This window comes from Melanerpes formicivorus, unplaced genomic scaffold (genome assembly GCF_026170545.1).
Source record: "Melanerpes formicivorus ecotype bairdi unplaced genomic scaffold, bMelFor1.0.p_v2 SCAF_5, whole genome shotgun sequence".
Taxonomy (NCBI): Eukaryota; Metazoa; Chordata; class Aves; order Piciformes; family Picidae; genus Melanerpes; species Melanerpes formicivorus.
In genome coordinates this window covers 11,437,528-11,464,684 of record NW_027142357.1, presented here as the reverse complement: position 1 = coordinate 11,464,684, position 27,157 = coordinate 11,437,528, and the positions used below count along the sequence as shown (strand labels likewise).

Genomic DNA, 27,157 nt, shown 5'->3' with positions numbered 1-27,157 from the left:
AGCAAATATTAGTGTTTTGCTACTCACATGGCCTCAGAGAAAAAAGAACAATGCCTTCAGTTGGACACCACCTTGACGTCTTCCTCCTCCTCCCCTTTTATTCTAAAATGTCATCCTAGGACCTGTGATTTCTTTGGATGAAGCAAGCAATTGCTAAGGGCTGCCTGCTGCTCAGTGGAGCCCTGCTGCCTGCTTTTCCCATGCCAGAGTGCAGGATGAATTAATTATAAATGTATTCTGCCACACCACACCCCCCATGTCCTCCCCCCAAGTCATGCAAAGCAAAAGTCTGAAGCCAAGGAGAACACCTTTGATCTTGACTATAGCTATGAACTCCCATCAGCTGTACTGAAAGCAGGGCTTGGACAACAAACGTGTACCCAAATACTCCTAAACCTGGCAGAAAAGGGTGAGCAAGATGCCAGGGAACTCAATGCACTGCAAATATCCTCAGGAAGAGGCAGATATAAGGTCTTGACCTGTTCTTTACCTCTCTGGCAATGTGTTGCTAACCCAGCCTGGCTTTATCAGACCTGCTGCACTTCGGCTCAGAATCGGTGCATTAGCAGGACCAAAGTTCTCCCCTAGCCAGAGGGCCAAGACCTTCATGGCAATGGTTCCACTGGAGAGTGAGGTTCAGCCTCCAGCAAGGGGCAAAGCCATGTGCCAGGGGGGTACTCACTGTGTTTATCATCATATTGGTGCCATCTGCTAAGGTTGAGCTCCAGAAGACTCTCACAGAGAGAAGTGCCTCTCTTGGCTGTGCCAACAGCACCTGGAAGAATTTGTCATCAAAGCAGGGGATTAGCAATTGCAGTGGAAATAAAAAGCAGGCTCCTTGGCCCCCTGTCTGGGGCTCAGCATGGGGGGAAGAGGAATTGGGCTGTCTCCCTCTGTCCATGAAATGCAGCTGGGCTCTTATCCTAGCCTAATTGTCCCAGCGGCAAATAAGACTAAGAAGAAGAGGAGAGAGCCCTTGTGCTCGGCCATTTGATACAGGAGGTTGCTATGGAAACCACTCTGTAATTAAAGTCTCCCTCTCCACTCTTATACACTTCAGTCCTGTAGGAGATGGGGTGCATCATCTGGGGCTTCTCAGTTATTGTAGCTGTTATAAAGCAAGTTGTCACAGCTTTCTCTGCAAATCAGGCTGTTGCAGCAATGTGATCACATCTCAGGAAAGATGTGGCATTGCTAAATGTTTAATGTCTTCAGAACACGCTGTTTATTCATTCCTCATCAGCAGTCATGATTGTCCTTTAGCCCACCTCCTTCAGAACAGAAGCAAAGACAGCTGCTGGTGACCTCCTGGGATGCAGTGCCAAGCTGGAAGAAAACTCTACCTGTTTGGAGCTGAATGAGTATTTAAGGGCCCAATGATTACCAGCAGAGAAAGGCCATATCACCCCACACCACATCTGAGCTGATGCCAGTAAATTGTGTGCTGCAGGTGTTTAACAACGCCAAGGCAAGCAATACAGCCCAAATCAGGCAGAGATTTGCTGTCCTGCTATGAAGGCAGCATGTGGTGAAATGCTGTGGTCTCCTTCCAAATGCTGAAACACTTATAGCACCAAAGGTGTCCCAAATTGATGCTGTTGCAGAAAGTGCAGCCTTCAGATGGGGAAAGATGTGTGGATCCCTTCTTTCCAGTCCCTCTGTAGTAGAATCATAGAAGGATAGATTGGTTTGGATTGGAAGGGACCTTTAAAGGTCATGTAGTCCAACCCCTTGCAGTAAGCAGGGATATCTGCAACTAGATCTGATTGCTTAGAGCCCCAGACAAAAGTGATCAAAGGGCTGGAACACCTCTGAGGATAGGCTGAGGGACCTGGAGTTGTTCAGCCCAGAGATGAGAAGACTCAAGGGAGATCTTATTGCTGCCTTTCAATACCTGAAGAGATCCTGCAGGAAGGCTGGAGAGGGACTTTTTGTAAGGGTGTCTAGCAATAGGACAAGGGGAGATGACTTTAAGCTGAGGAAGAGTAGGTTTATACTGGATCTTAGGATGAAGTTCTTCAGTATGAGGATGATGAGACTCTGAAACAGGATGCCCATAGAAGCTGTGGATGCCTCCTCCCTGGGGGTGTTTAAGCCCGGTTGGATGAGGGCTTGAGCCGCTAAGTCTACTAGTAGAGAGGCTCCGTGCCCATGGCAGGGGAGGTTGGAGTTGATCTCGAAGGTCCCTTCCAACTTAAGCCAGTCTATCATCATTCTATCACAAGAAGCTGCTCCATGAGTTTGTGTTGAAGGAGAGGGAACACCAAGGATGGCTGAAGAAAAACTGTGAAACCAGGATCATGCTGTGTTCTTGTGCTCCAGCTAGATCGACAAGCCACCTTCTTGCTGCATACCCCTGCTTTTGCTGCTCAGCTGAGCCAGGGTGTGCAAATCCCAGAGCACAGCATGTGGTTGGCAGGTTCACCCATCAGAGGTTTTGATTAGCTGCTGTGTAACTTAATCTCCTATACTGTCTGGGAAATAGCCATGGGTGAGAGCTGCCTGGCTTTCCCTCCTAGCCTCCAAAACTGGACTTTATGAAGTGATGAAGAGACTTGCACATCACCAGGGACGTCAGTTAAAGAAGGGCTGGGATGCACTCTGCAGCCAGAGGAGACGGTGTACAGTCATGTGCAGGTACCTGCGCCTCCTCATAACAAGCTGCATTTGAACTCCTGCAGCCCTATTTTCTGGCACATAAAGAATCTTTTAAAACAGAACAGGGGTTTGCTTCCTTTTCTCAGATGTAGATGAAAACTCAGGGGGTTTGGGGTTTTGTGTATGTGTGGTTTTTAAATTGAACCTCCTAGCATGGACTGAGTCACCGTTTTTTTCATTGTGTTTCTCACATTCTTTCCCCTAATGGCTTACAGTAAGCTTTAACTTAGTAAAATCAGAGAAATGTACTGAAAAGTCTCAATAGCAGTGGGGTGTTTTTTTCTGCACAGCAGCCAATTAATGGTGCTGTATGCTGTAATAGGGCAGATTCATTAAATGGTACCACTTTGATGCTATCTGTCTGAGCTGCAGGAAACTCTAGGAAAACACGTGATCCTTCCAGAGGAAAACACTTGTTTTGTTCATTAATAGGCAATAAAGCCTGGCTGCCTAGGAGCTAACCACCACAAAGAAATAAAGCAGCTCTGATATCAGGCAAAAAGCAAACAGGAGCAATATCCATCCTAACAGGCAAGCCATCCCCAAGATTAAGCATTTGCTGAGACCTTCAGCCATAACCCTCCATGACTGATTGCTGCAACCCTTGGACAGTCTTTCCACCAGCTCCAGATGGATCTTTGCACAACAAAAGGGAGCTGCAAGTATCCTTCCCACATCCTACTCAGAAAAGCCTTGGTGTCATGGTGCTAAAGTGGAAGTAACCTAGTGGGACATTAAGGCTAAGAAGCAAGCCCCATGGTGGGCTCTTATAAAAGGACTGTCCCCATCTTTCTTACAGGCCCCCTTTAAGAACTGAAAGGCTGCAATAAGTTCTTCCCAGAGCCTTCTCTTCTCCAGGCTGAACAACCCTAATTCCTTCAGCCTGTTCTCACAGGACAGGTGCTCCTATGCTCAGAGCATCATTTTTGTGGCCTCCTCTGGACCCAATCCAGTACATCCATGTCTTTCTTGTTCAGTTTAATCATGCTGCACTTTTCCTTTGTAAGCTACTATGGCTGCTTTGCAGCAGTGCTAGAAGAGATGCTTCTCTGAGGAGATGCTGGAATCCTCTCCTACAGCATCTCCCCCAGCTGCCAGCTTACTCACAACTCTAGCAAACTGAGGGTTTCAGAAACTCCCCCACGGTTCTCCATCAGCCCACCTGGTTAAAATAATGATCAGGGAGAGAAAGAGAGAGAAAACAGCACTTGCCTGGGATAGTATGGTTTAAACTATACCAACACCATCACATGTAAATGCCTTATGTGTATGCATTTATGGTGGCTCCAACCCAACACCAAACTGCCTGATTTAGGAAGAAGTAAAGGCTAACACAAATACATAGCAAATTATACACATATGTAATTACATTGGTATCGATAAGTCCTCTTCTCCTCAATGGCAATAAGAATGACAAAATTGCAACATAGAAACTAAGGATTCACTTACACATAAAAAAACCAAAACAACCCAAACCAAAAAAAAACCCACAAATATTAGATGGGAATTAAGTTGATAGTTGTAAATCACTGTCTCAGATCACGAGGTGGGGGCTGGTCTCTTCTCCCAGGTAACCAGCATCAGAACAAGAGCACACAGTCTCAAGCTGCACCAGGGGAGGTTTAGACTGGACGTTAGGAATACATTCTTTATAGAGAGCGTGATTGGCCATTGGAATGTGCTGCCCAGGGAGGTGGTGGAGTCGCCATCATTGGAAGTGCTTAGGAAGAGACTTGATGGGGTGCTCAGTGCTCAGGATCTCAGGTAGTGATAGGACTAGAGGGAATTGTGCAAAACCACAAACACAGACGATGACAGTTTCAGCATTCAGCTTGCCTTGGGATTTGCACTCACAAGGAGGGCTGGGATCCTTGTCTTGCATGCTTAAAGATAGCACTTCACTTGATTTGTCAGAGTTCTGGTCCAGGACAGTTGAGGATCCTCAACTGGTCCCAGGTGACCATCCACCTGGTTCTCTGCAAGTAGTGCAGCTCCCCAACAGTGACTGAGATGGGGCAAAGCACCCAGTTGTCCTGCAGACAGGAAAGAGAGCACACCATGAGATCATCAGTGTGCAATGGATAGTGTGATATTGCAAGATAGTGCCTCCTCTCCCAAACAGGTTTCTGTGACAAATGATCATGCATCCTCTGTAGATTGCCCTAGAGTTTGGTGGTCAACTACTAGGGAGACAAAGCCAAGGACTCTCCAAAATCTGCTTCTCCCAGATAGCCAGAGCATGGCCACTTGTGTGTGCCTATGTAATAGCAGTGCAGGAGACACTCAGTGTGCACATCAGCCCTAAGAATGAAAGTGATATCTTAGGTAAACCCCTTTGATCCTATTGCCCCCTTGCCTGGTGTTTGCTCTAATCCACTGCTTGCTCCCTTTCTACAGAGATTTTAGATGCTCAAAATTGTTCCATAGTGCTTTTATATCACTGTAAGGTTGAACTCACCCAACTTTCTTTCACTTGCATCTGCAATTATGCCCCTACCATGAGCTCCTCTCCTTTCCAAATCCTCTTTGGAATTACACCATAGATGTGAGTCCTCCCTGGTATAGGTGCTCTAAGACCTTGCAAACACACAAGCTTTTGGAAACCTTTGCAGCTCTCCAAAGCCCAGGCAGAAGAGATGGCAAGGTGATTTTTTTTTAATGCTTTGAGAATGAGGGAGTGCAGTTCAGAACTTGGCTGGGTGACAGTCATTCATGGTGGTGAGCAGGTCACAGTAAAAGCATTTTTAAAGAGAAATCTGATTCTGTGGGTAGTTCCCTGTGGGTGTTCCTGCCATTCCCTGTTATTTCCTGATTGCAGCAGCTGAGTCACAGCTGTCTCCAGAGGGCTGAGAAAGTTCAAGAGGAAAGCTAACTGGTCCTGGTGTCTCTGGTGACCTCCACAGAAAATCAGAGCTGGAGCTTTGCACATGGGGTGAGCAGCTGGAATTTGTCAAAGAGCTGAAAGATCAATGGGAATTAACAGTGAAGATGCTCCAAGTGGGATGGGAAGGGAGGTCAGGGAAAGGGTGATGTGTGTTTTCCTTGTTTGAAAAGGTGTATAAAAATGAAGCTTTTTGTGTTTTCCACAAAGCCTTGAAGAATCCACCCTCACTTCTACCCACTCTTTGAACATCATAGGGAATGTTTTGGGAAAGAAAGGGATTGTTGGGTTTTGGTGGTGGTGTTTTGGGGGTTTTGTGTGTGTGGCTTTCTTTTTTCCTTGAAGCTCCAAGCCCTAGAGTCAAAGCTCTACAAAATGTGCTCAGGTTTCCAAGCTTTAGGGTTGAATAGCAGTGGCTGACACCCAAACATCTGCTAGCAGAACAAAAAATGAAGCAAAAAAGCAAACTTTAAAACCAAAAAGCCCTGAAATCATGACTTTCTGAGCATTGGCCTGGGGTAGTAGAAGAGATGGAGATGATAGATGTGGCTTGGGAAGAAGAAGCTTTTAGAGGGAGGCACAGCACCCCAAATCCTGAGCTGGGTGAGGCTGCTGTGACTCCTTGCCCCAGATCCAGCCAATCCTTTCCTGGCCTAAGCATTCCATAACTCCTGTACATTTCCAAGGTGCCCTTCTGCACCCTGCAATGTGTCCCACATGTCCCAAAGGTCACTGACTCATTTAATGGGTATCACATCAAACGATGGGACAACACTGGGAGTGTCCCAGCCAGGGCTTTTGTGACATAAGCTAGTACAGACCCACATGTCCTTCAGAGAGAAGGCAGGAAAGTGGCAGAAAGAGGAGGGAATGTCTCTGTATTATTTTCTTACCAGACTAGGCTCAGTGCCAACAGTGCTGCTGGTATAAATAATGGAGTGTGATGACAGAAACATTTTTAAAGGAGAACAAATCACTCGACTTCTTTTTAGAGCTTCTTTCCTCTAGTCTAAGTGATGCTAATGAGGGAGGTCAACCTGTTTCCATTTCTCCCTGCTACACAAGTTCTGACATTTATCTCTTTTGACAAGAAAGCTCCTAGACTAGACTTTCATCCCTCAGCTTGCACAACTAGTATGTTCCTTTCTGGGGAGAACATTTCCAGAGGCTGTGATGGGACAATATCCTGGAGGATTCATGCAGCACTTCTTCCTCACTGCCCTCGCTGCCTGCAACAATCAGCTCAAACACCACTGCTGTTGGATCCCATTTCTGAAATGCTGACTTCAAGGTCATCTCATGGTATGCTGGGGACATCCCACACTGCAGCAGCCTGGCTCCAGCAAGCCAGCTAGCAACAGAGCCAGGTACCCCACAGGCAGGACTTAGAGGGGATACTGGCAGTATGTTCATGCAGGGACTAACATCTTGGCAAGCAGTGTGTCAGAGAGGATGACTTGGAGTGATGTCATCTTCCCAGTCCTGATCTCATATCCCAGTGACCCATGCAGCAAGCACTTCCATTTCCATAAGAGCAGATTTCAGACTGGGCCACACTTTTCTGGAAAAGTGCTGTCTCTCCTTCTTGTTAAGGCAGCTGAAAGTGGTTCAGCAGTTCTCATCTTCACAAACCTGGGCTCCCAGCTGCTTCTTTATGTGCAATTACCTTAGCTCAAAAAAGAAGAGGTGGCTCCTATAGGGTGCAGCTCCTCATGGAAGAAGGTGGATGCTGAAAACTCTCTTGGGTTTAAAAAGGGTTAGAGAAGTAAGTGTGCTTGGGAGATGTATCATCCATTCTTGCGACATCTTCCTTCCCATCATCACATATTTCAGACACCATATGTTGTGGTTTAAGCTTTCCCGGAGTCCAAAAGCCCAAATGGAACACATTTAGATTGCCTCCCCTCTCCCTTTATTCCCAGTAGGGATAAGCAAATTAGGCAGGAGAAAAGAGAGGCAAATTCATGAAAAAAAAAAACAGTTTAGGATCTATTTGGAAGTAAAAAGCTAAGTTTAGCAAAATATATGCATTGCATTTGAGTAAAAGGGAACTTACAAAGGAAAAAACAGGTAAATGAAAAAAAACATACAAACCCAGGCCCAGCTGGCATAGGATTCTCTTGATGTAAATGTGAATTCCCCTTAGATGCAGTCCTTAGGAGTTTGGATGCAGCATGGAGCAGGTCGCACCACGTGGTTACAGCACCAGCAGGAGCAGCAAAGGATCTGTGGAGCAGGTGAGGGGCAGCAGCAAAAGATAGCCAGGAAAATTGCTCCCCTTAAATAGGCTTGGTAAGCAGGAAGGGGGAGGGGAATAGACCCCCGAGGGACCAGTCCTTCTGCTTCCCTGTGTCAGGTTTCTTCATCCACCTGGTGCTAGGTTCTTTTCAGCCCACCCCCCTCTCCCCCCCGCCAGGGATGGGTGTAACCCGACACATCCTAATATACACCAAAAGGGTTAAAGTGTTTCAAAATAGATGTACCGAAAAAATAGTTTGTGAGCCCAGTGGTGGCCTGAGTTGCAGGCACTTCATGAGAGCCCAAAACGTTTTCAGGAGGGGCATATCATGGTGATGGACATCTCCCTTTGGGAGCACTTGCTGTGGCCATACAGGCAGGGACTTCTCTTGCTGCCAGGTGGAGTAATGCACAGCAGGCTATGTAGAAAGGCTTTGGTCACCCGTGTAAAACCTCATTAGAAAATAGCAGTCACTTCTGTTTATCTGTGCTGAGCTCCATTACATTTATTGGGTAAAGTGAGAGCCTGGAAATTGAGAGCTGGCCCCTATCAGGCACTGCAGTGACCTTCCACATCACCAAAACCTTTCCATCACTATTAATAAACTTCTTGCTGGGGGAAACGGCTCTGGCCAAGCTCCTGGGGTCTGTACCTGGTTCCCAGCCCCTCAGCTATTTATGGTAATGACTCACACTGGAATTTTTGCCTCATTTAATAGAAGAAAGGTGTTTTGCAGGATTCAACAGTGCTTTTATTCCAGGCCAGAACAAAAAAAAAAAAAAGCCCTATAGACTGATTTATGTTCACATTGAGCACAAATTTCTGGCCAAACCATCTTGAAAATGCCACTGCACACCTTCCTGCAAGGCTAGCAACACTGAAACATCAAACACCCAAAGACCCTGGCTTGGTTTGTTAAAAATCTTGAAGGTTCATTCATTATTCATAGTTCTTAACTCTCCCTTCTGCAACTAGCTTGACATCCATAAGACTTAAAAAAAAATCCTAAGGTTTTGGCTTCGGAGTTTTGGGGGGCGTTGCTTTGGTTTGTGTTTTGATTTTGATTTTGATTTTTTTTTTCACAAGGAAGACAAAGATTACCAACTGATCAGCTCTCCCAGGTTTTAAGCATATGAAACACTGTATGAAATACAGCAAGAAAAAATGGTGACACTCTCTGTGTTGTAGAAGATGTGGCTTCTCGCTTTCTTGTCACCGATTGCTGGCTGATAAGAAACCTCTAAGATATATTCATCTTTGAGAAAGAAGAAAAAAAAGCCTGAAACAAACCTAAATTCTCTGGAGCATTCCCATTTGATGAATGGACTGCATGTGCCTGACACTAATTAATTAATCTCCTCAATTTAAATTGCTTCTTCTGCATTCCAAATTTACAGGAAAACTTAAAGCAAGACCTGAATGAATAAGAAGGTAAGTCAAAATTATTTAAGGTATCATTTAGCAGAAGCAATTTTCTGTCTTCATATTTTTCTGCCTTCTGTATCCCAGGTTGGGCTTGGTCTCCAGCAGCCTCCAGGTTAACTACTTTTAACTCACCTGGGGTCAGGGATGGGTGCTGGGAATGGGCCTAAAGCTGTTGCAAGAGCAGCAGAGACATAGGTGGGGGCACATGGGAACAACAGATGTTTCCTCTGCTGACACACACTGGGGTGATGGAAGCCATGCATGAATCACAGAATCACAGACTGAGTTTGGAAGAGACCAGAGTTCATCTAGTGCGACTCTCCTGCTCAAGCCAGGTCACACACAGCCAGTTGCCCAGGACTGTGTCCAGGTGGCATTTGAGTATATGACATATACTCAATACATCAAGGAGATGCCACGCCTTCTCTGGGTAGCCTGCACCACTGTTGGACACCCACATAGTGAAGAAGTGGTGCTCAGAGGTAACCTCAGAGGTAACCTGGTTTAGTGTGTACCCATTGCTCTGATCCTGGCACTGGGCAGCACTAAAAAGAGCCTGCCTCCATCCACATTGCACTCTCCCTGCAAGTATTTACATACATTAACAGGATCCCCTTGAGTCTTCTCCAGGCTGAAAAGTGCCAGCTCTCTCAGCCTCAGATGAGAGGTGCTCCAGTCCCTTCATCCTTTTTGTGGTGCTTTGTAGAACTCTCTCCAGTAGGTTCATGCCTCTTTCATATTAAAGAGCCTAGAACTGGACCCAGCACTCCAGGGGGGGCCTCACTAGCACAGAGGCGAGGAACCTCCTCCCTTGGTCTGCCAGCCATACTTTACCTAATTCAGTCCTGGTTGCCACTTGCTGTCTTTGCAGCAAGGACACACTCTTAGAATCATAGAATGGCTTGAGTTGGGAGGGACCTTAAAGATCATCTAGTTCTAACCACTCTGACATGGTCAGAGACACCTCCCACTAGACCAGGTGGCTCCTTTTCACCCCGGTGCCACAGAGACACTCAGGTCTTTTCTGCACAGTTGCTCTCTATTTGGGTGACCCCCACACACATCCTGGTGCCTGGGGATGTTCTTCCCCAGGTGCAGGGCTTTGCACTTCTCCTTCAGGAACTTCCTATCAGCCCATTTCTCCAGCTTGTTGAGGTCCCTCTGGACAGCAGCACGACCCTCTGATGTATCAACCACGCATCCGTTTCGTGTCATCTCCCAATTTGTTGAAGGTACACCGTGCCCCATTGTCTATATCATTAACAAAGACGTTTAACTGGATCTGATCCACGACCGACTTCTAAAATGAAACTGTAGTCTGAGCCAGGCAAGTGCATGGCAAGTGCATGGTGGCCGGGAGCTTAAGGGCTGGCCGCGCCCTGAATGTCCCAGCGAGCGAGGATCGGTGGGGGGTGGCCACCACCCGGGTGGGGACAGCTGGGACCCGGCGGGCAGCAGCTCCATCCAGCAGTCAAACGCTTCCCCCTAGCGACGTCTGAGCACAAGAGCAAGAGTCTAGGACCAGGCTGGATGAGGCTTTCGGCAATCTGGTCTAGTGGGAGCTGTCCCTGCCCATGGCAGGGGTTTGGAACTAGACGATCATTAAGGTCCCTTCCAACTAAAGCCATTTTATGACTTTCCAAGGAGGTTGCAGCTGGGTGGTTCATCTATTTCCGTTCTTGAAAGTTCGGCTTGATCTCTGCTCCTGCAGCACTGGCAGCAGGGATGGGCACATGGCATAGACCCCACAGTCTCAACTAACGGAGTCAGCATCCATGGAAAGGTGACCACTACCTCCACACCAGTGGAGACCTTGCTGGGTGCACTGGATTCAGTCCCTTCCTCCCTTTGACTGCTTAAATGCAGAAGAATGAGCAGGAGCAATGCAAGGAGCTGGGAAACTGAGAGATGGCTGACTTCCCCAGGGCACTGAAAAAAAGCAATGCCAAGAGCAGCTGGTTGGCTCTTCATGCCTATTAACAACCAGCACAGGTTGGGGACTGATGGCAACAGGACAGTTTTGTGGCAGCAAAAAATGTTCATATCCCACAGGGAAAACACAACCTGAATTGAGTGGGAGGTGGACATAGATGCTGCTGGGGAAAGGCTGTCAGCTGGGTGAAGGAGGAGTGCACAAAAGAGATGGTTTGGATGCTCTGGGTGCTGCCAGTATGGTCACTTGCTCTCAGGGCACAGGACAGCTCACCTTCCTTCTTCACAGCCCATTTGCGTCTTTCTAGGCTCTTCACTGCTCAGATCCTTGCTGATTTAAACACAAGTTGTGGCTACCAGTGAGCCTCAAAGGCTAGTTCCTCTTAGGGTAAAAAAGCTGGTACACTTCTCAGCAGGTCAACTCACTTCACTTTGCTTTGCCATTCTGCACACCAGCTTTTTGTTTTTACTGTCTGCCTGCCTGAACAGAAGTGTCCAAGGAGCCAAACTGCATGTTAAATGTGTACAGCATGGATGTGTGCAAGGCAATGCTATATGCACCGACTGGACTCGAAATCTGATGGGAAGGGGTGGGAAGGGGCAGCACTTTGCCAGGCTACAGCCCCTAGAGCCACCAGGTATGAAGAGTTCCTTTGGGCCCCTGAAATGTGAAAGCACACCTTGTCTCCAGACCATCACCAGGTGGCCCTAGAAAACAGCTTTTGCCAGTGTAGCAGAAACTTCCCTATCTGGTTAGTCGGGATTGCTTCTTTTTTGATGGCTTTGGCTTTCTGAAGAGCAGGACAGAGGCTAATGTCATCTGCAGTTGTCTTTCTCACCAGTTCTGAGCTTCCAGTTCAAGAGACACAAGCAACTACTGAAAAGAGTCCAGCGAAGTCTTTGATGTGGGGGACTGCAGCATTTCTCTTGCAGGGAAAGGCTGAGAGACTTGGGGCTGTTTAGCCTGGAGAGGGAATCTTACCAATACTTTTCACTGACCAAAACAGTGTGAAGGGGGTGGGGCCAGACTCTTTTCAGTCGTGCCTGGCAACAGGACAAGGGGGAATAGGCACAAACTGGAACGCAGAAAACTCCATCTGAACTGTGAGGGTAACAGAGCACTAGAACAGGCTGCCCAGAGAGGTTGTGGAGTCGTCTTCTCTGGAGAGATTCAGAACCCACCTGGATGCCATCCTGTGCCATACTGGCCTAGGTGACCCTGCTTTAGCAGGGGTTTGGATTAAATCTCCAGAGGTCCCTTCTAACCCCCACTATTCTGTGCTCTTTAGGAGGTCCTTTTGGCCCTGAGCTCCTTGGACCAGCTTTGGCCCTACTGTCAGGCAGCACAGACGGATAATTCTGTGCCATAGGATATTTGTTTGGTATCAAAACTGGGCTCCTTTGCAGCAAGGGGTCACTGCTTTGCTCAGCTGCTGTGTGTATAGTAGGGACAGCCAGATGCCAGCACTGAGCCTGTCACAGAGGTGCTGACCAATGCTGTCTACCTGGCAGTTGGAGGACACCGAATGGAGACGTTGATTGCAAGGGAGACATTGATTTGCAAGTCCTTCACTTGCCAGTAAGCACAAGCACCCAGCGACTGTTTCCCCTCCTTTGGAGGGAGCACAGCACCATGGGAAAAGCAATTCAAGCTGGTGCAGTTACAGCTCCCTCGAGGGTAGGTTATCCATACAAGACCATGCATTTTAGATGGCCTCAGGAAGAGAAAAGCAGATAACAAATGCCACATGCTGGCAGCGGATGTTTGGCAGCCAGGCTGTGCATCCAGCCTGACACAGTTGGAGCCTGGGCCCTGGGGCAGTATGATTAGGTGTCTGAGCACTGCTCCAGGATGGAGGTGATCTGGATTAATCTCTGCTACAAAGACCCTCTGTGTCAGCCCAGACTTATCTTTCTGTGTTGACAGGTGCCATTTGTGAAGCTTAAGCAGGGGAAGATGCTTCCTTGTTCACCTGATGTCAGGTACCATGCCTGTCCCTCACATGGCACCAGAGTGATGAAGTGCAGAGTATTTGGGATGCCTTAAGAAATTCCTGCCCCAGCTCTTAATTCATTTTTCCAGCAAACTGAAACTCAGGTTAGTAAGTGTAAAAGGCCAAAAGAGGGCAGCTTTTAGCTCTGATTCTTTCCCCAGCCCAGCAAAGCAAATGCAGATACTGACCAGAGAAGAAATGTGCAAGTAGGATCAGGGCACCAGCAGCATCAGTCTTTGGCACGCACCTTTTAAGGTCTCTTCCAACCCAAACTATTCTATGATTCTAATGCCCAAGGTTGATCTCTTCGTGCTCATCTCCCAGCTCACCTGGCAGGAGCAACCCCTTGTGAGAAATCACCCAGCTGAGGATAAACATCATTTGGGCTGTAATTCCAGCCTGGTGATGTGAACATGTAGCTCCAGCCCCCTTTCTACACTTCATTACGTGGCTCAGACCCTACTTGACTGAATTAGAGCTTTGCTGCATTGAGCTGTCTCTTGGATTGGCAGGCAGGTAACATTCAGCACGATGTGAAATGGCATCATCTGTGTCACTTCACCATTGTGCCTGAAAGGTGCTAAGGAGAGTGGTAGTTCCTCAGACCCCAGAGGCTTGGCTGTGATGGAGGCAATAATCGATATTGCAGTTACACCTCTGCCTCCTGGAACAAGCAAGGTGTGATTGCCCAGGGTGCAGCCTTGAAACTGGGTTGTCTTCTCATGTGAGCTGCCCACAGTGCCATGGAGACAGTGGGCATGCTCCCTGTCCCCCTGACTAGCCATTTCCTTGCAGGCCTGAGACTTTGGTTTATTAAAGCTGTTGCTGCAAGGGGAGTTTGGGGCTGGTGATTAGTCAGGTGTGGATCAGTAGCTGTGATCTGACCTCCTACATGATCCTGGTGCATTTGTTTATCTAAATTGGGCTCCAGCTGACAAAAATATCTGCAGACAACTGTACTGCAGCTAAATATGGGTAAATCATTTCAGCATTTTCCACTCTGGACACAGGGCTCCTTTAAGGGGAAAATAAAAATAAATAACAGGAAGAAAAGGACACTCAGGGAGTGAATAAAGGGCTCTGACATTTTGGGGGGCTCAGCAGAAATTCGTGGTGCAAATCACCCGAGGAGGCAATTTGAGATGCTGCATGCTGCTGAGCAGCACTGCCTGATTCATGAGTTCTAAATCTCCACCAGCTCTGGGCTTTCACTCTCTTTGCCACACTTGCAGCTCAGTAGGCTCCAAGATTTACTGCCCTGGGAATGGGTGCTGCGGAATTGAGTTTTTTTTCTAAGCCTTCTGCTTATCTCTGCAGTGAGGCTAATCCACTTTCTTTTTTTTTTTTTTTCCATAGGGCAAAATCTGCATCTCTGACTCTTAGCTCACACAAAACTTCTGTGGGCAAGAATTTTGCCAAGGTAAGAAGTGGCTGAGTCCCAGCATTATTCAGGACAGGAATGAGGGAGGGATGTGTGACCATGCAGCTGCAGACAAACCTGAACCATGCTATGCACCATACCTCTTTGTGCTTAACTCTCCCGGATTCAGAATCCTTCCTCCCATGTAGAAGAGTTTTAACTTTCCTTTGAGCTTCCAGGCTGCCATATGATTGTGCAGCTCTAAATGAGCCTTTCAAGGACAGATTTCCTCCCCCCTCACAGTGACAGGCGGCAGGGGTGTTCAGTATGTAAGCAAGCATAAAACATCCTGCCGGGGACAGGTCTAGGTGGGGACAGGTATGCTTCCCCCGCCCAGTATTCCATTGGCTTTGTATTCAAAACCAAAGCAATGTCCTGAGGCAATGAAACCACTGGATTTTCAGTCTCCTATTCCATGGCCTCAGGATGCTTGTGAGCACAATAGTGGTCGTTCAGAGTGGTTATTTACCCAGCTGGAAGTCATGGAGGGGACAGTGGTTATTCCCCTCCAGGAATTGCTAGTGCAAAGGGTGTTAAGGGGGTCTAGTCTCATGGCTTATGGAGTAGGAGGAAAGGGTTGCTCTCTCTTTTCTCTCAGCCCAGACGGCATCTCACTCACCCATAGGTGTGTCCGTGGTGAAGCAAGATGAGGGGGTGGAACAGAGTTCCCAAATAACATCTGTTTTCCTATGGGCTCTCCATGGGTGACCATCCCAGATCCAGCTTAGCCTTCTCCAGGGCTTTCTTCCACTCCTGCAAGGAATCATAAAATGGGTTGGAAAGGACCTTTAAAGGTCATCTAGTCCAACACTCCTGCAGCAAGCAGGGCTATCTTTAACTAGATGGGGTTGCCCAGAGCCCCATTCAACCTGTTCTTGAATATTTCTAGGGATGGAAACCTATGACCTCTCTGGGAAGTCTGTTCCTGGGCTTTGCTTTGCCCGGCAGCCACAACGCTGGGAACCAGGAGGTGCACAGAGGTGAAGAACCATCAAATTCTCCCTGCTGGCAGTGTTCCTGGCACCCTTCTGAGGGCAGCAGTAAATTTCGATTAATGGAGTCACAGATGCAGAAGATAAACTGTAGAGCTGATTAAAACTTCAACCTCTAAAATGACCAAAAGAGGGCATTCTACTTTCCTCATTCTCCGCAGGATTTTAGTCTAAGCGTCCAAACTCAGACTAAGGTTAGTTAGGACATCAAAGCTTAGGGCACCCACACCAGAGCACAGGTGTTAAGGGAGAAAGGCTAAGTGCTGTTTTGCTTGATCCAGTGTAAGACAGCCCTGTGTCCCCTACCGGTGCTCTCAGCCACAGTGGTGGGACACAGCACTCAGGGCAAAAATGATGTCTGTCATCTCAGTAAATTGCAGGAACAAAGGAAGTGAGCTTGCTTCTTTTGTCTCTGCTTGCTCGAGTCAGGCAGATGTTTTGTTCTTCCTGACGAATTTCATGGACCTGGATGGGGGAAGTGCAAGCACAGCACAAAAAAAGAGTGTTTTTTTTGGTGAAAAATCCCACCTTAATGCACCAGAAAACCTTTGTGCTCACTTTGCTTTAAACCTGCAAGATCATACTTGGTCTGTGTGAGTTTGCAGAGCACATTTCCAGGCAGTCCCATGCTCAGGAGATTCCTTTTTATCCCTCAAAAATTGGGAAGTTGTGGCATTCTGCACCAGGATGCTGAGAAGGCTAGAAGCTTGTAAAGCCTCACAGTGCTTTTGTATGCACTCACCTAACCGAGGGGAGAAGAAAAAAAACACCAAAAATTCTAATAGACATCTGCCCTGGTCTTGAGCTCCTCCAATGGTCTCCCCCCGGCTGCCTGCAGACATGACTGGGCTAGATGGATTTTGATCTGCCTTGGTAAGGATGTTTTCACGTCAACTACTTTAGAGGAAGATTTTTGTTCTTCCTCAGTTTGTGACCTTTTTAAGCATTTCCTGGGGAAGAGGCTGTAAAGTTGGCTTTTAGTTGGTCCTTGAAGGACTTTTCATGGCCTGAGGAGGCATCTGAGGTCATGAAATGGAGCTGAGCTTCTGTGCTGCAGATGAATGGATTATTTCTCACTCCTGCATTAGGAGCTCTGTGGATTCAGCCATTTCTCTGCTATGCTGATACTTTCATCCATCCTGCATTCCATTCTCCACCTCTCCCCACAGACACCCCCCCCTTCACCTATCCTTCCATCATCCATCCACTAACTCACCCAGGAGCTCCTGAGCCACAACACCTCCTTGGCCCTTGCCCCAAGATCATATATGCTCAAGTGGGCAGAAGCAGGCAGGGATTGGAGGGCCCCACTCCAAGGGACATGGATTCTCCCAGCGCTGGGTTGAACACCCAACTGTGGCTGTCTCTAGAAACCACTGAAGGAAGTGGTACCAGAGGTGTGAATTGAGCACTTAGAGGAATAGCCTAGTGTGAAACGTACAGTCTCTGTCTATATCTGTTATTAGTCCCTGGTGTCCCTTTGCTCTCCCCCATTCACCCTTTCAGTGGGGGTATCTAGCTGTATCACCTTGCTTCTGCAGCCCCACAGAATAAAACTCTGCCTTTCCTGAGGGGAAGGAATCCCATTAAATCCATGATGCTCTTTTTCCTCAGAGTTAATATGCAAAAGGCTCCTGTGGGACTCACAGGCTACTCAATCCTTAATGATCCTACATTACCTGGCCTCATTATCCAGTGAGTGGGCTGAAAGGTCCTTGGAAAGAAAGAAGGTGGATGAAGATAGGAAGGAGAGCAGCACAAGGATGCTAACCATGACAGGTGCAGGTGCTCTTTCCCACATGAGCTCATGTGGGCCCAGAAGAGCTGCTGCTCAGGCAGAGCTCACCCAAAAAAACCCTGGAAAAAGAAGGAAGCAGACTCCCCTAAGCCAGGTAGAGATGCTGGTCCCATGCCTTATCCCATGATTAGCTACTGGGGAGGTGACTGCTGCAGTTCTGGCTCTCAGCACACCCTTGTTGTTGTTCTGGCATTCCAGGCATTAGTCGCAGGAGTAGTATTAATTAGCCTCAGTGGTCCCCAAGAACAGAGACAGCCCTAATTACAGCCCTCATCTGTCAACTTTGTTTGGCCTGATGTCTCTGGTTTTAATGGAGAAACCAAAGGTAGCAGGCTAAAACCAGGAGATTCTATTAAGAAGGAAGGAGCAGGGGAAGGATGCTCCAGAAGCTGGGATGCTTTCTGCGAATGAATTTCCCCTTCCTCAAGTCACTGGCTTTGCCAGAAAGAACTGCCAAGAGCTGCTGCTCCAAGGTTTCACTTTGCCTGGGTGCTGAAGAGCTAATTGGATACAGATTAAAAGTCACTATCATGAATAATCCACAAGCAGGCTGTGGGAGCGAGGGAAGCATCCCTCCGTTTTCTCTGGACACAGGGCTGGTGGTTGTGGGCAGGCTCGGGCCCTTTGTGTTTCACCCCCAAAAATGGGGGAGGAAGATACTTTGAAGCACAAGATGAGCGGGGGAAGGGAGATGGGATTGAGGTGGGGAGAGCTGAGAAGAATAATTGCCATGTCTGAAAACAGTTACTATGGCAGCAACAGTCTTCTTGCTGCTGGAGTGAAATGTTGGGGACCAGTGAGCATCCCTTTGTCAAATGCTCCTGGCAGACACACATTTAGATGCTAATGCTGGCTTTAACCTTGGCTGCTTAACCTTGGTGTGATGGAGAGTAGGGGGGGAAAAAAGCAGAGGTGGGGGGGCTTATGGGTTTCCTCTCCCTAAATTTGGCACCGACTGGATGTGGCAGGCTCCTCTCAGCTGCGATTAACGCTGTTATTTCTGCACTTAATATTCAGCGGAGGTCTTAACAGCTTATTTGTGGATAGCTGGCATTAGCTGCAGCATAATTCAGCACTGCCATGCTCCTGTTTATCTCCATCCCCTTGGGATCATCTGATATAAGGCTGATTTTTAGAACATCCCCTAGGTTTGATCAGCCTGTCTATCTAATCTTGCCTTTATTTATAACTCACAATGCCAGGGTGAAAAAAGTAAGAGTGCAAAGCAGAGAAGCCTCTCTTTTGGACTCTGTCAGCTGGGGGAAAAGAAATTGTGGTGGTCGGTTTAGAAAAGGACTTGAGGCTCAAAGCCGTTTTCAGCAGTAGGGATCAGCAGTAAGAGGAGGGAGGGAGAAGGTTGAAAGTGATGGAGGGGAGAGGGGGAAATTCCTGGGGAGTGCTGAAACAGCATCTCCTGGGCCCTCCTGGATCTGACAGTAAATTCCTAAAGCACAAACCCATTGTGCACAGATTAGCCACTAATTCTAAGGACAGACCGGGTTGCACTTGCCTTGGGATTATCCTCCAGAGCAGCATTTAAGAAAGCTTTTGCTGGAGCAATTCAGGCAGAAGAGATGAGAATAGTGCCAGATCTGCTGGTGACCCTATCCTTCTATTTCTGTCTTTTTATTTTTTCCTTTAATGCTCCAGCTTCTAGGGTTAGGTGATCACTCACAGCTTTCTCCACTTGCTCATTGTGGCAGCTCATTACCTTCATCTGGTCGCAAAGGAAAGCCTGAGCTCGTGCCAGCTCAGAGGCCACCTGATCAAGACAAGTTTGATGCAACAAACATGTCCATTTGCCAGGTCATATGATGCCTGTGCTTCACTTCTTGAACAGAGCAGAGTGTGGAGATGATGCCACCTTACATATGCCAAGGAACATTTCTCCCAGTGGTGTGCCAGGGTAGTGGGTGGAGGAATGAGACTCCCTGCACTTTTCACACTGTCACCACATGGTGGTTTCTGCCCAGTGTCACTATCAGAGACCATCACAGTGAGCTGCCTAGATTTTTAGTGACAGCATATGATAGCAGGTAGCTTTATCTCCATGGAAAGCTGCAACACATATCCTTGGGATGAAATATGAATATGAGGAATGATCCCACTCCAGCCTGACAATCCTCACTGCACACCACGTGGTGAAAGCATCTCAAATTAAAAGCAGTATCTGTCTTCTGCAGTGCATCTCCTTCTCTGGGGATTTCTAGTTAAGCTGTCAGATACAGCTGATATTTATTTTACAAATGCTGTAAATGAATGGATGGGTAATACTGGAGAATCAGCCCTGCTGCTGCTCTTTGGCTCAGGAGCACAACCAGAAATAAATGAAACGGCAAAGAGCAGGACAGGCTTTGCAGAGGTGACTTTCTGTCCCCACTCTGACTTGGAATGAGCTTCCAAGAACAGCAGCTGTGCTGGTAGCTCTGTGGCTTGGGAAACTGAGCTGTGCTGGGCACTGAAAGGTGGACACCCACCAGTACCTCAGGGATTGTGGGCATTCACAGTGTTTATCAAGTATGAGATGCAAAAAAGCATTAACAGTAGCAATAACTGTAAGTGTTCCCCCTGCCCTGGATTCAGTACAGGTAAGTTTTTCTCCTCCTGGCATCTCACACAGAATCACAGAATGTTGGGGGCTGGATGGGACCTCTCTTCCAATTTCCCCACTAAAGGAAGGACATCTAGAGCAGGCTGTCCAGGACTGCATCCAGGAAGGTTTTGAATCTCTCCACAAGAGACTTCACAACCTTTCTGGGCAGCCTGTTCCACTGCTCTGTCACTCTCACGGGAAAGATGTATTTCCTCATGTTCAAATAGAACCTCCTTTGTTTCAGTTTGTGCCCACTGTTACTGTGCACCACCAAAAAGAGTTAGGCCTGTGCTCTTGACATGTCCTGTTTAGATGTTGCTAAGCATTGCTAAGATCCCCTCTCAGTCTTCCTCAGGCTAAACAGCCCCAGGTCTCTCAGATTTTGCTCGTAAGAGAGATGCTCCAGTCCCCTCCTTGTTTTCACAGCCCTGTTTTTAGCTTCTTCTCATCCTGGGGGATGTAGATGCTCCACATGCCAGCACCACGCTGGGTGGTGGCAGTAACTGCTCAGCTTTTCCAGCAACAGAGCATTGCTCTCCCGCTTCTCAGGCTCAGCTGTTTGCTGTTGCCTGTTGTCCCTGCAGAGCTGTGCCTGAAGCACTTTTGCAAACCACCACCCCCATCTCGATTCCCTCAGCTGAGGATTACACATGGTGCAGCAGAAGGTCCCTCCTTGTGCCTCACGTGCAGTTAATAATGCCTTGGCCTAGCACTATTTTTAGGGGTCTTTCTCCCCCCTTCCCCACCCTCCCGCCCCCCTTTCTTTTATGGTTTCTGTGATGAGTGACAATGAAAGTGTAGGGACAACGAAGCTTTAACCACAGCGGGGAACTCGCTTCCAGAAGACGCCCACCGGGGGCTGTCTCCGGGGCGGAGTGGTGCAGCAGGTCCCAGACCACAGCAGTGCAGGCAGGAGAGGGGACGGACAGGCAGACAGCCATGCGGGCAGAAGGAGGAGAGGAGACAAGCGGCGGTACAGGCATGAGGGACGGAACGAAAAAGGGCTAGGTAGCCGGGACAGGCGGCAGTGCAGGCAGGAGGTTGGACGGGCAGACGGCGGTGTGGGCAGCAGGAGAGGGGGGCAGGCGGCAGGACGGGCAGGGGGCGGGACGGGCACGAGACGGTGCGGGCAGGGGAGGGGACGGGCAGGCGGTGGGGCAGGCAGTAGCAGCCAGCGGCGCAAACAACAGGGGGCAGCACGGGAAGGAGGGGCCGGGCAGGGGGCGGTGGCGGCGGAAAGCGGTGGCGTAGCCCCACCCCTTGGGCGGGGCGTTGCCCGGCAGTGCCCGCGCGCTGCCGCCGCGTGGAGCAGCGTCGCTCGCTCTCTGCTCTCTGCCTGCTCGTCCCGCGCTGCCTGCCTCCTGCCTGCCGCCTGCTCCGCGCCCAGCCCAGCTCATCCCGGGCCGTGCCTTTGCGGGCTCGGCGGCGCGGAGCGGCGGGGATGGGCGCGGGGCTGTGAGGGCGGCTTGGAGCCGTGGCCATGGGGAACATCTCTTCCAACATCTCCGCCTTCCAGTCCTTGCACATCGTCATGCTGGGCCTGGACTCGGCGGGCAAGACCACGGTGCTTTACCGGTTGAAGTTCAACGAGTTCGTCAACACTGTGCCCACCATCGGGTTTAACACGGAGAAGATCCGTCTGAGCAACGGGACTGCCAAGGGAATCAGCTGCCACTTCTGGGATGTGGGTGGTCAGGAGAAGCTGCGCCCGCTCTGGAAGTCCTACAGCCGCTGCACCGACGGCATCATATATGTGGTGGACTCAGTGGACGTGGACCGGCTGGAGGAAGCCAAAACAGAGCTGCACAAGGTGACCAAGTTCGCCGAGAACCAGGGCACGCCGCTGCTGGTCATCGCCAACAAGCAGGACCTGCCCAAGTCCTTGCCGGTGGCTGAGATTGAGAAGCAGCTGGCCCTCCATGAGCTGACCCCTTCCACCACCTACCACATCCAGCCCGCCTGCGCCATCATTGGTGAGGGGCTCACGGAGGGCATGGACAAGCTCTACGAGATGATCCTGAAGCGGAGGAAGTCCCTCAAGCAGAAGAAGAAGCGGTAGAAGCCCCGCAGAGGCGGGGAGGGATGGGGGAGCAGACAAAGGAACCGAGGGGGAGTGAGAACCAAAGCGATTCTTTTTGTTTTAATTGTACTTTTAGTCCTTTTTCTTTTCTTTTTTCCCCCCCTCCATTCGAAATGAACAGACAATAGTGGTGATAACAAAGCCGTTCCTGCCAGCCAAGACCAGATCCCGGCTGCGGGTGGGAACCGGCATCTCCCTTCTCCCATTGACCCTTTCTGTGGACCACCAAGGGCCAGATCCGGACCTCCCGGGTCCCCGGACCGGGCTGGAGTCGTCCTGAGGCGCGAAACCCCCTCCATTCTTGGGAACCACCGAGCTTTTGTGTGCGAGGGGCGAACAGGGCAGGACCCTGTTCAAGTGCATTGGCGAGAAGCCCGATGTGCTTCTGGATCTTTATCATGTGCATTTTGGGGTGGGGAGGGATGGATGATAAGGGGAGGGAGGGAAGGCAGCGCTCGGGTGAAGGTCAGCGGTGAGAGAGCTTCCATCTGCACCCCGATACCTGCCCGCATCGCTCCCCGCCCACCACGTTTGTCTGTGGCAAGGAGTGGGCTGGACCAGCACAAAATATGTGTGTGGGGGCTATGGGTGAGGTGCCACCCCCACCATCGGCTGGTGTTTCAGGGCGCAGAGCAAGGACAGGCAGCCTCCAGCTCAGGGAGGGGTTGAGGCTGCGGTGCCGGGGGTGCTCAGCAGCTGCAGAGTGGTGCTGAGTTTTAACCCAACCAACAACAAAACAACAACGACAAAAAACCACAACCCAACAAAAAAACAACAAGGGGTTTGGGGTGAACGCTGCTGGAAATGCGTGTGTGGGGATTGTCTAGGAGTCCCCCTTCTCAAAGGCTTCATTGTGTCGTCTGCTAAAGCAAAGCCCCGAGCAGGTCTTTATCGAGCCCAGGCAGATGCACACTTCAAGGTGCTATTTTGCTCCAGCTGGGGTGAGACAAACGAGGGGTTATTAAAAAGAAGAAAAAAAACAGTAAGCAAAACCAACAAGAACAAAAGGAGCAAGATTCTTGGTCCTGGTCACCATGCTGGTCAGCGGTCAGTGCAGGAGGTCAGGGCAGCGCTTGCCAAACACGGGGTTGGGGGGGTCATGGCAGGGCAGGATGAATGGATGGACGGATGGTTATTGGCACTGCCTGCTGAGATGGCTGGAGCTTGCAAAAATCTCTGCTGGAAAGGGACTCGGCAGCGCCGGGAGAATGGCAGGGGCGGGGTGTGTGTGTGTGTCGGGGGGCGATAACGTACGGGGGTGTTAGTTTTTTATAAAGATGTAAACCTGATTCAAAGCAGAGAACCCCTTGCTGACAGCAGTATCTGAGTAGGGCCGCGGCCGCCTCTGCCCACTGAGCGCCTGGGGCAGGGGCAGGCCTCGCCCACAGTCCTTCTGCAGATGATCATTTTGGTACCTGGATGAGACCGGGACCAAAAGCCATTTGCTGTCTGGTTTGGCCTGGGACCCAGCTCTCTAGAGGAGAAACCCAGGGTCCTAGCTTTCTGTGCTGCCCATGGGGCAGGAGCAGGCAGCATTCAGGGGCCAAATACCCTGAGTTTTGAGCCACACAGCCTGGAAGGATTTTCTGGTGATTTTACACCAGCCTTCCCGTTTGAAAGCCTCTTCCCAGAGCAGCCAAGGAGAAACCAGCAAGCAGACAAAAGAAAAATGCCCTTCAGGTTTCAGGGAGTTGATTCTCCCCTTGCAGTGATGAGTGCAGCACCTTCCACATAGTAGTGTTTTTTTGTTTTGTTAGGAAACAAATGTTGCACCCACCTAGTGTTTCTCTTGTGGGATTTGAGTTCCCAAAGCGAGTCCTGACTTGCACGCTGAGTAAGTGGGCTGGTCCCATCAGTTCAGGTGGCTCTGTTCCCGCTTCCTTGGGTTTCCTTTGCTTTGTCTTCACCTCCAACACTTCAGTAGTTGCTGTCGAGAGAGAAGAAGAAAAAAAGTATTTTGATGCCACAGAAGCTACATGCATTAACCCTTTTTTTTGGAGAGCAACCCATTTTAGAGGCAAAACATAAAGCTACGTTTCCCCCACCAGCTTAAAAACAATCAGGTTTTTAAAATGACATGCAGACTATTAGCTGCGGGTTTTGCTTCCTTGCTGTCAAGACCTAAGTCTTGGTTTGGGAAATGCTGGTGTGGAAAGCCTGGTGGTATGCATTTGTAGAGCTCCATCCTTCTTGGGGGTTTGTTCCACTCAGCTGAGCATCCCCTTGGAGAAGTGGCTGGGTTTTGGCAGAATGCTTCAGCTGGTGCTGCACTGGCAGCCCCAGCTCGAAGGTTTAGCTGAGCCAGGTGGGACAACGCTGTGGTGGTGCCGTTCCCACCAACTCTGCTTTCTGCAATAATTAAAAAGACTTTTCCAATTAGCAGCTAATGACTTCTGTGGTATTTCTGTAACGTTTCCCAACCATATGCTGATTTCTCATGTGTGAAGATGTGTGTTGCCTACGGTGGGCTGGAAGAAGAGGTGCCTCAGCCAAACGGTGGTTAAGGGGAATAGAGTGGGTTGTTACCCTAAAATGAGCTGGGCTTATCTGGGCTTATTGCAAGGTTGTGCATCTTCTCTGAATGTTTGAATGACTTTGGTTTTTTACCCTTTTTTTTTTTTAAAGCAGCTGTCACAAGGTACTGATCTCATTTCCCCAGGTACCTTTGCAGTGTTCCCATCAGTGTTGGATATCCCGCTGCCTGTGTCCTACCCTTGCCATTGTCCATCAGTCTCTGTTCCTCCTGTCTTTTCTTCTTTTTTTAAAAGATGCAGACATAATGCTGTGAACTGAAATAAATTATTTATACAATGAAAGGGCCTGATAAAAAAAAAAAAAACCAACAACAAACCACAACCAAACGGTGTTCTGCTTATTTCTCTGTATCGATGCTGCGTTTTTACAGTTGGCTCTCTGTGCATATTGTGAAGGAGGCTGCTTCTGCCTCCCCAGGGAGAGATGTGGGCACAGTGACAGAGAAGGGACCTGCTCAGGACCACTCAGCACCCAGCAGCACACTGGCACTGGTCTGTTGTGTGGCAGCTCTCTGCAGCATGTATATAATAATAAAAGGAAGAATTATTTTATGGTTGTTGTGGTGAGATGCTGGCACAGGTTGCCCAGAGAAGTAGTAGAAGCTCCATCCCTGGAAATATTCAAGATGGGGTTGAATGTTTGGTGTAGGTATTTTCTTCCCTTGCCTCTTTTTATTTGAAATCTATGTGAAAGAGGTGATGACCTTAGCAGAGCACTGGGAGGGGGAAGCCAGAAAGTTTTGTTTTCGATGGTGTGGTTTTTTTCAGATGCATGGCCTCAGGCAAGCCGTTTTGGGGGCAGAACGCCAGGTCTGCAGGGGTTAAAGCACCCGGCAGACAGTTGAGAGCAGGATGCTGCAGAGCTGGAGGCTGCTTCTGCTGCTGGGTGGCTGCTGACACAGGAAACAGGGTGACATTTCGGAGAGGAGAGCTCGAGCTGGGTGGTAAATGACTTCTCATTTCTTTTTAAAATGATGACATGGCATGCAGAGAGGAAATGAGGAACCCAGTTCATGAAAGCACAGTCTGGGCAGGGCGTATGAGCGCTTGTTCCTCTCCAGATTTGGGCCAGGCTCCCTTCTGCTTCCCTGGTTTCCAGGTTGCACAGTGTCCAGGTGAGATGACATTCTTTGCAGGATCAGAGCTGTGGGGCCCTAAAGGTTTGCAGGACCTCAAAATGAACCTGAAGGCAGTTACTGAGCTCCTATCAAGACTTGGTGCTTGCTCAGAAGTCACTTGGAGCTGAGTTGGACAGTCATCTGTGGCATTCAGGGGTTGAGCAGCTGAGCACTCAGCTGCCTCGGGACCATGCAGAGAGCCTCTGACAGACGGGTTCCTGTCTGCCACACAGGTGTCGTGGTGGGCAGCATGGTCCAATCTGGCACTCCTGAAGATGCTTCTAAACATTGCTTTGCACCTCTGGCCCCATCTTCCAGGCAGCATTCATGGCATCACATAGATCTCCAGGCCTGTGTCATGGATATGAAAGCCTGGAAGTGGATGCTGCAGTGCCTGCGCCTTCTTTAGCATGCAGGGACTTCTCACTGTTCCCACTTGGCAGGATGTATTTATGCAGGTTTCCATGCTGGCATGGTGTTCTGCACACTGGTGGTGTGTCCTTGTAGAGGCTTATCTGTGCCTCAGGGATCCCAGACTTGAATCCTTTGGACACACAGGGGAGCCTGCTCTGTCCTGCTGTGTCCCTGTGATGGAGAAAAAGAAATAGAAGGGTGTAGGCTGTAGGTTTTAGTAGGCTGTGACTTCATGTGTGTGTGACTTTGCAACTGGACGAGGGGGCTGGAGCACAAGTCTTATAAGGAGCAGCTGAGGGAATGGGGGTTGTCTAGTTTGGAGAAAAGGAGGCTCAGAGGAGACATTATTGCTCTCTACAATTACCTGGAAGGAGATTGTAGTCAAGTGGGGGGGTTGGTCTCTTCTCCCAAGTAACAAGTGATAGAACAAAAGAAAACAACCTCAAATTTTGTGCCAGGGGAGGTTTAGGTTGGACTTCAGAACAATTTTTTTCACCAAAAGTGTAGTCAAATACTGGAACAGGCTGCCCAGGGGAGTGATGGAGTCACTACCTCTGGAGGAATTTAAAAGATGTGTAGATGTGGTACCGAAGGACATGGTTTAGTGGTGACTTCACAGTGCTGGCCGAAGGGTTGCACTCAATTTTAAAGGTCCCTTCCAACCAAAATGATTCTGTGATTCTATGATTCTATCTACCCCCAGCCATGTGGTTGGGGGTGGCTAAGCTGGGATGTCTGAATCTATTTTATTAGAAAAGCCACTGGCTTGTGGGAAGGGGTGGGAGGGGTTTAACTTACTGCAGACAAAGCTCCTTGTGCCTCATACTGCAAGGGTGGACATCCTTCTTCAAGGCACACAGGCTCTTCAGCCAGCAAGTGCTTCTGTCAGCAGGGGTTTTTGTGTGTTTAGGCCGGTTGTCATGAAAACATTGCAGAAGGAGCTTGCTGACCTTGCAGTGCCCTGAAGCAGCACACTGGTTGTGATTTGTGTTGCAGTACCATTTCCCAAAGCAGGCAGGCAGTTCAGCAAAAGAGTAAGTGATGCTGGAGCTGTGGTCCCCAGCCTGATGTCTGGGGAC

General features: G+C 49.1%; 2 protein-coding genes across 13 annotated transcripts in view; one reads left to right on the top strand and one right to left on the bottom strand.

The window, feature by feature from the left end:
* SH3BP4 (SH3 domain binding protein 4) overlaps positions 1-27,157 on the bottom strand; it is a 166,625-nt gene that overhangs the window by 85,041 nt on the left and 54,427 nt on the right. For 6 of the 12 annotated variants that reach the window (XM_068138103.1, XM_068138096.1, XM_068138097.1 and 3 more), the window contains 5 exons: positions 23,790-23,939; positions 15,169-15,302; positions 7,634-7,765; positions 4,513-4,691; positions 683-775 (listed from right to left, as the gene is read on the bottom strand). The gene's annotated coding sequence lies outside the window, so the exon portion shown is untranslated. Of the gene's footprint in view, positions 1-682; positions 776-4,512; positions 4,692-7,633; positions 7,766-15,168; positions 15,303-15,847; positions 16,026-23,789; positions 26,250-27,157 lie in introns of those variants that run through there. The other 6 variants (XM_068138100.1, XM_068138106.1, XM_068138094.1 and 3 more) reach the window with 6 other exon arrangements.
* Positions 21,252-22,081, top strand: ARL4C (ADP ribosylation factor like GTPase 4C). Its single transcript, XM_068138109.1, has one exon. It carries the CDS (start codon positions 21,413-21,415, stop codon positions 21,989-21,991), a length of 579 nt encoding a protein of 192 aa, XP_067994210.1. The 5' UTR covers positions 21,252-21,412; the 3' UTR covers positions 21,992-22,081.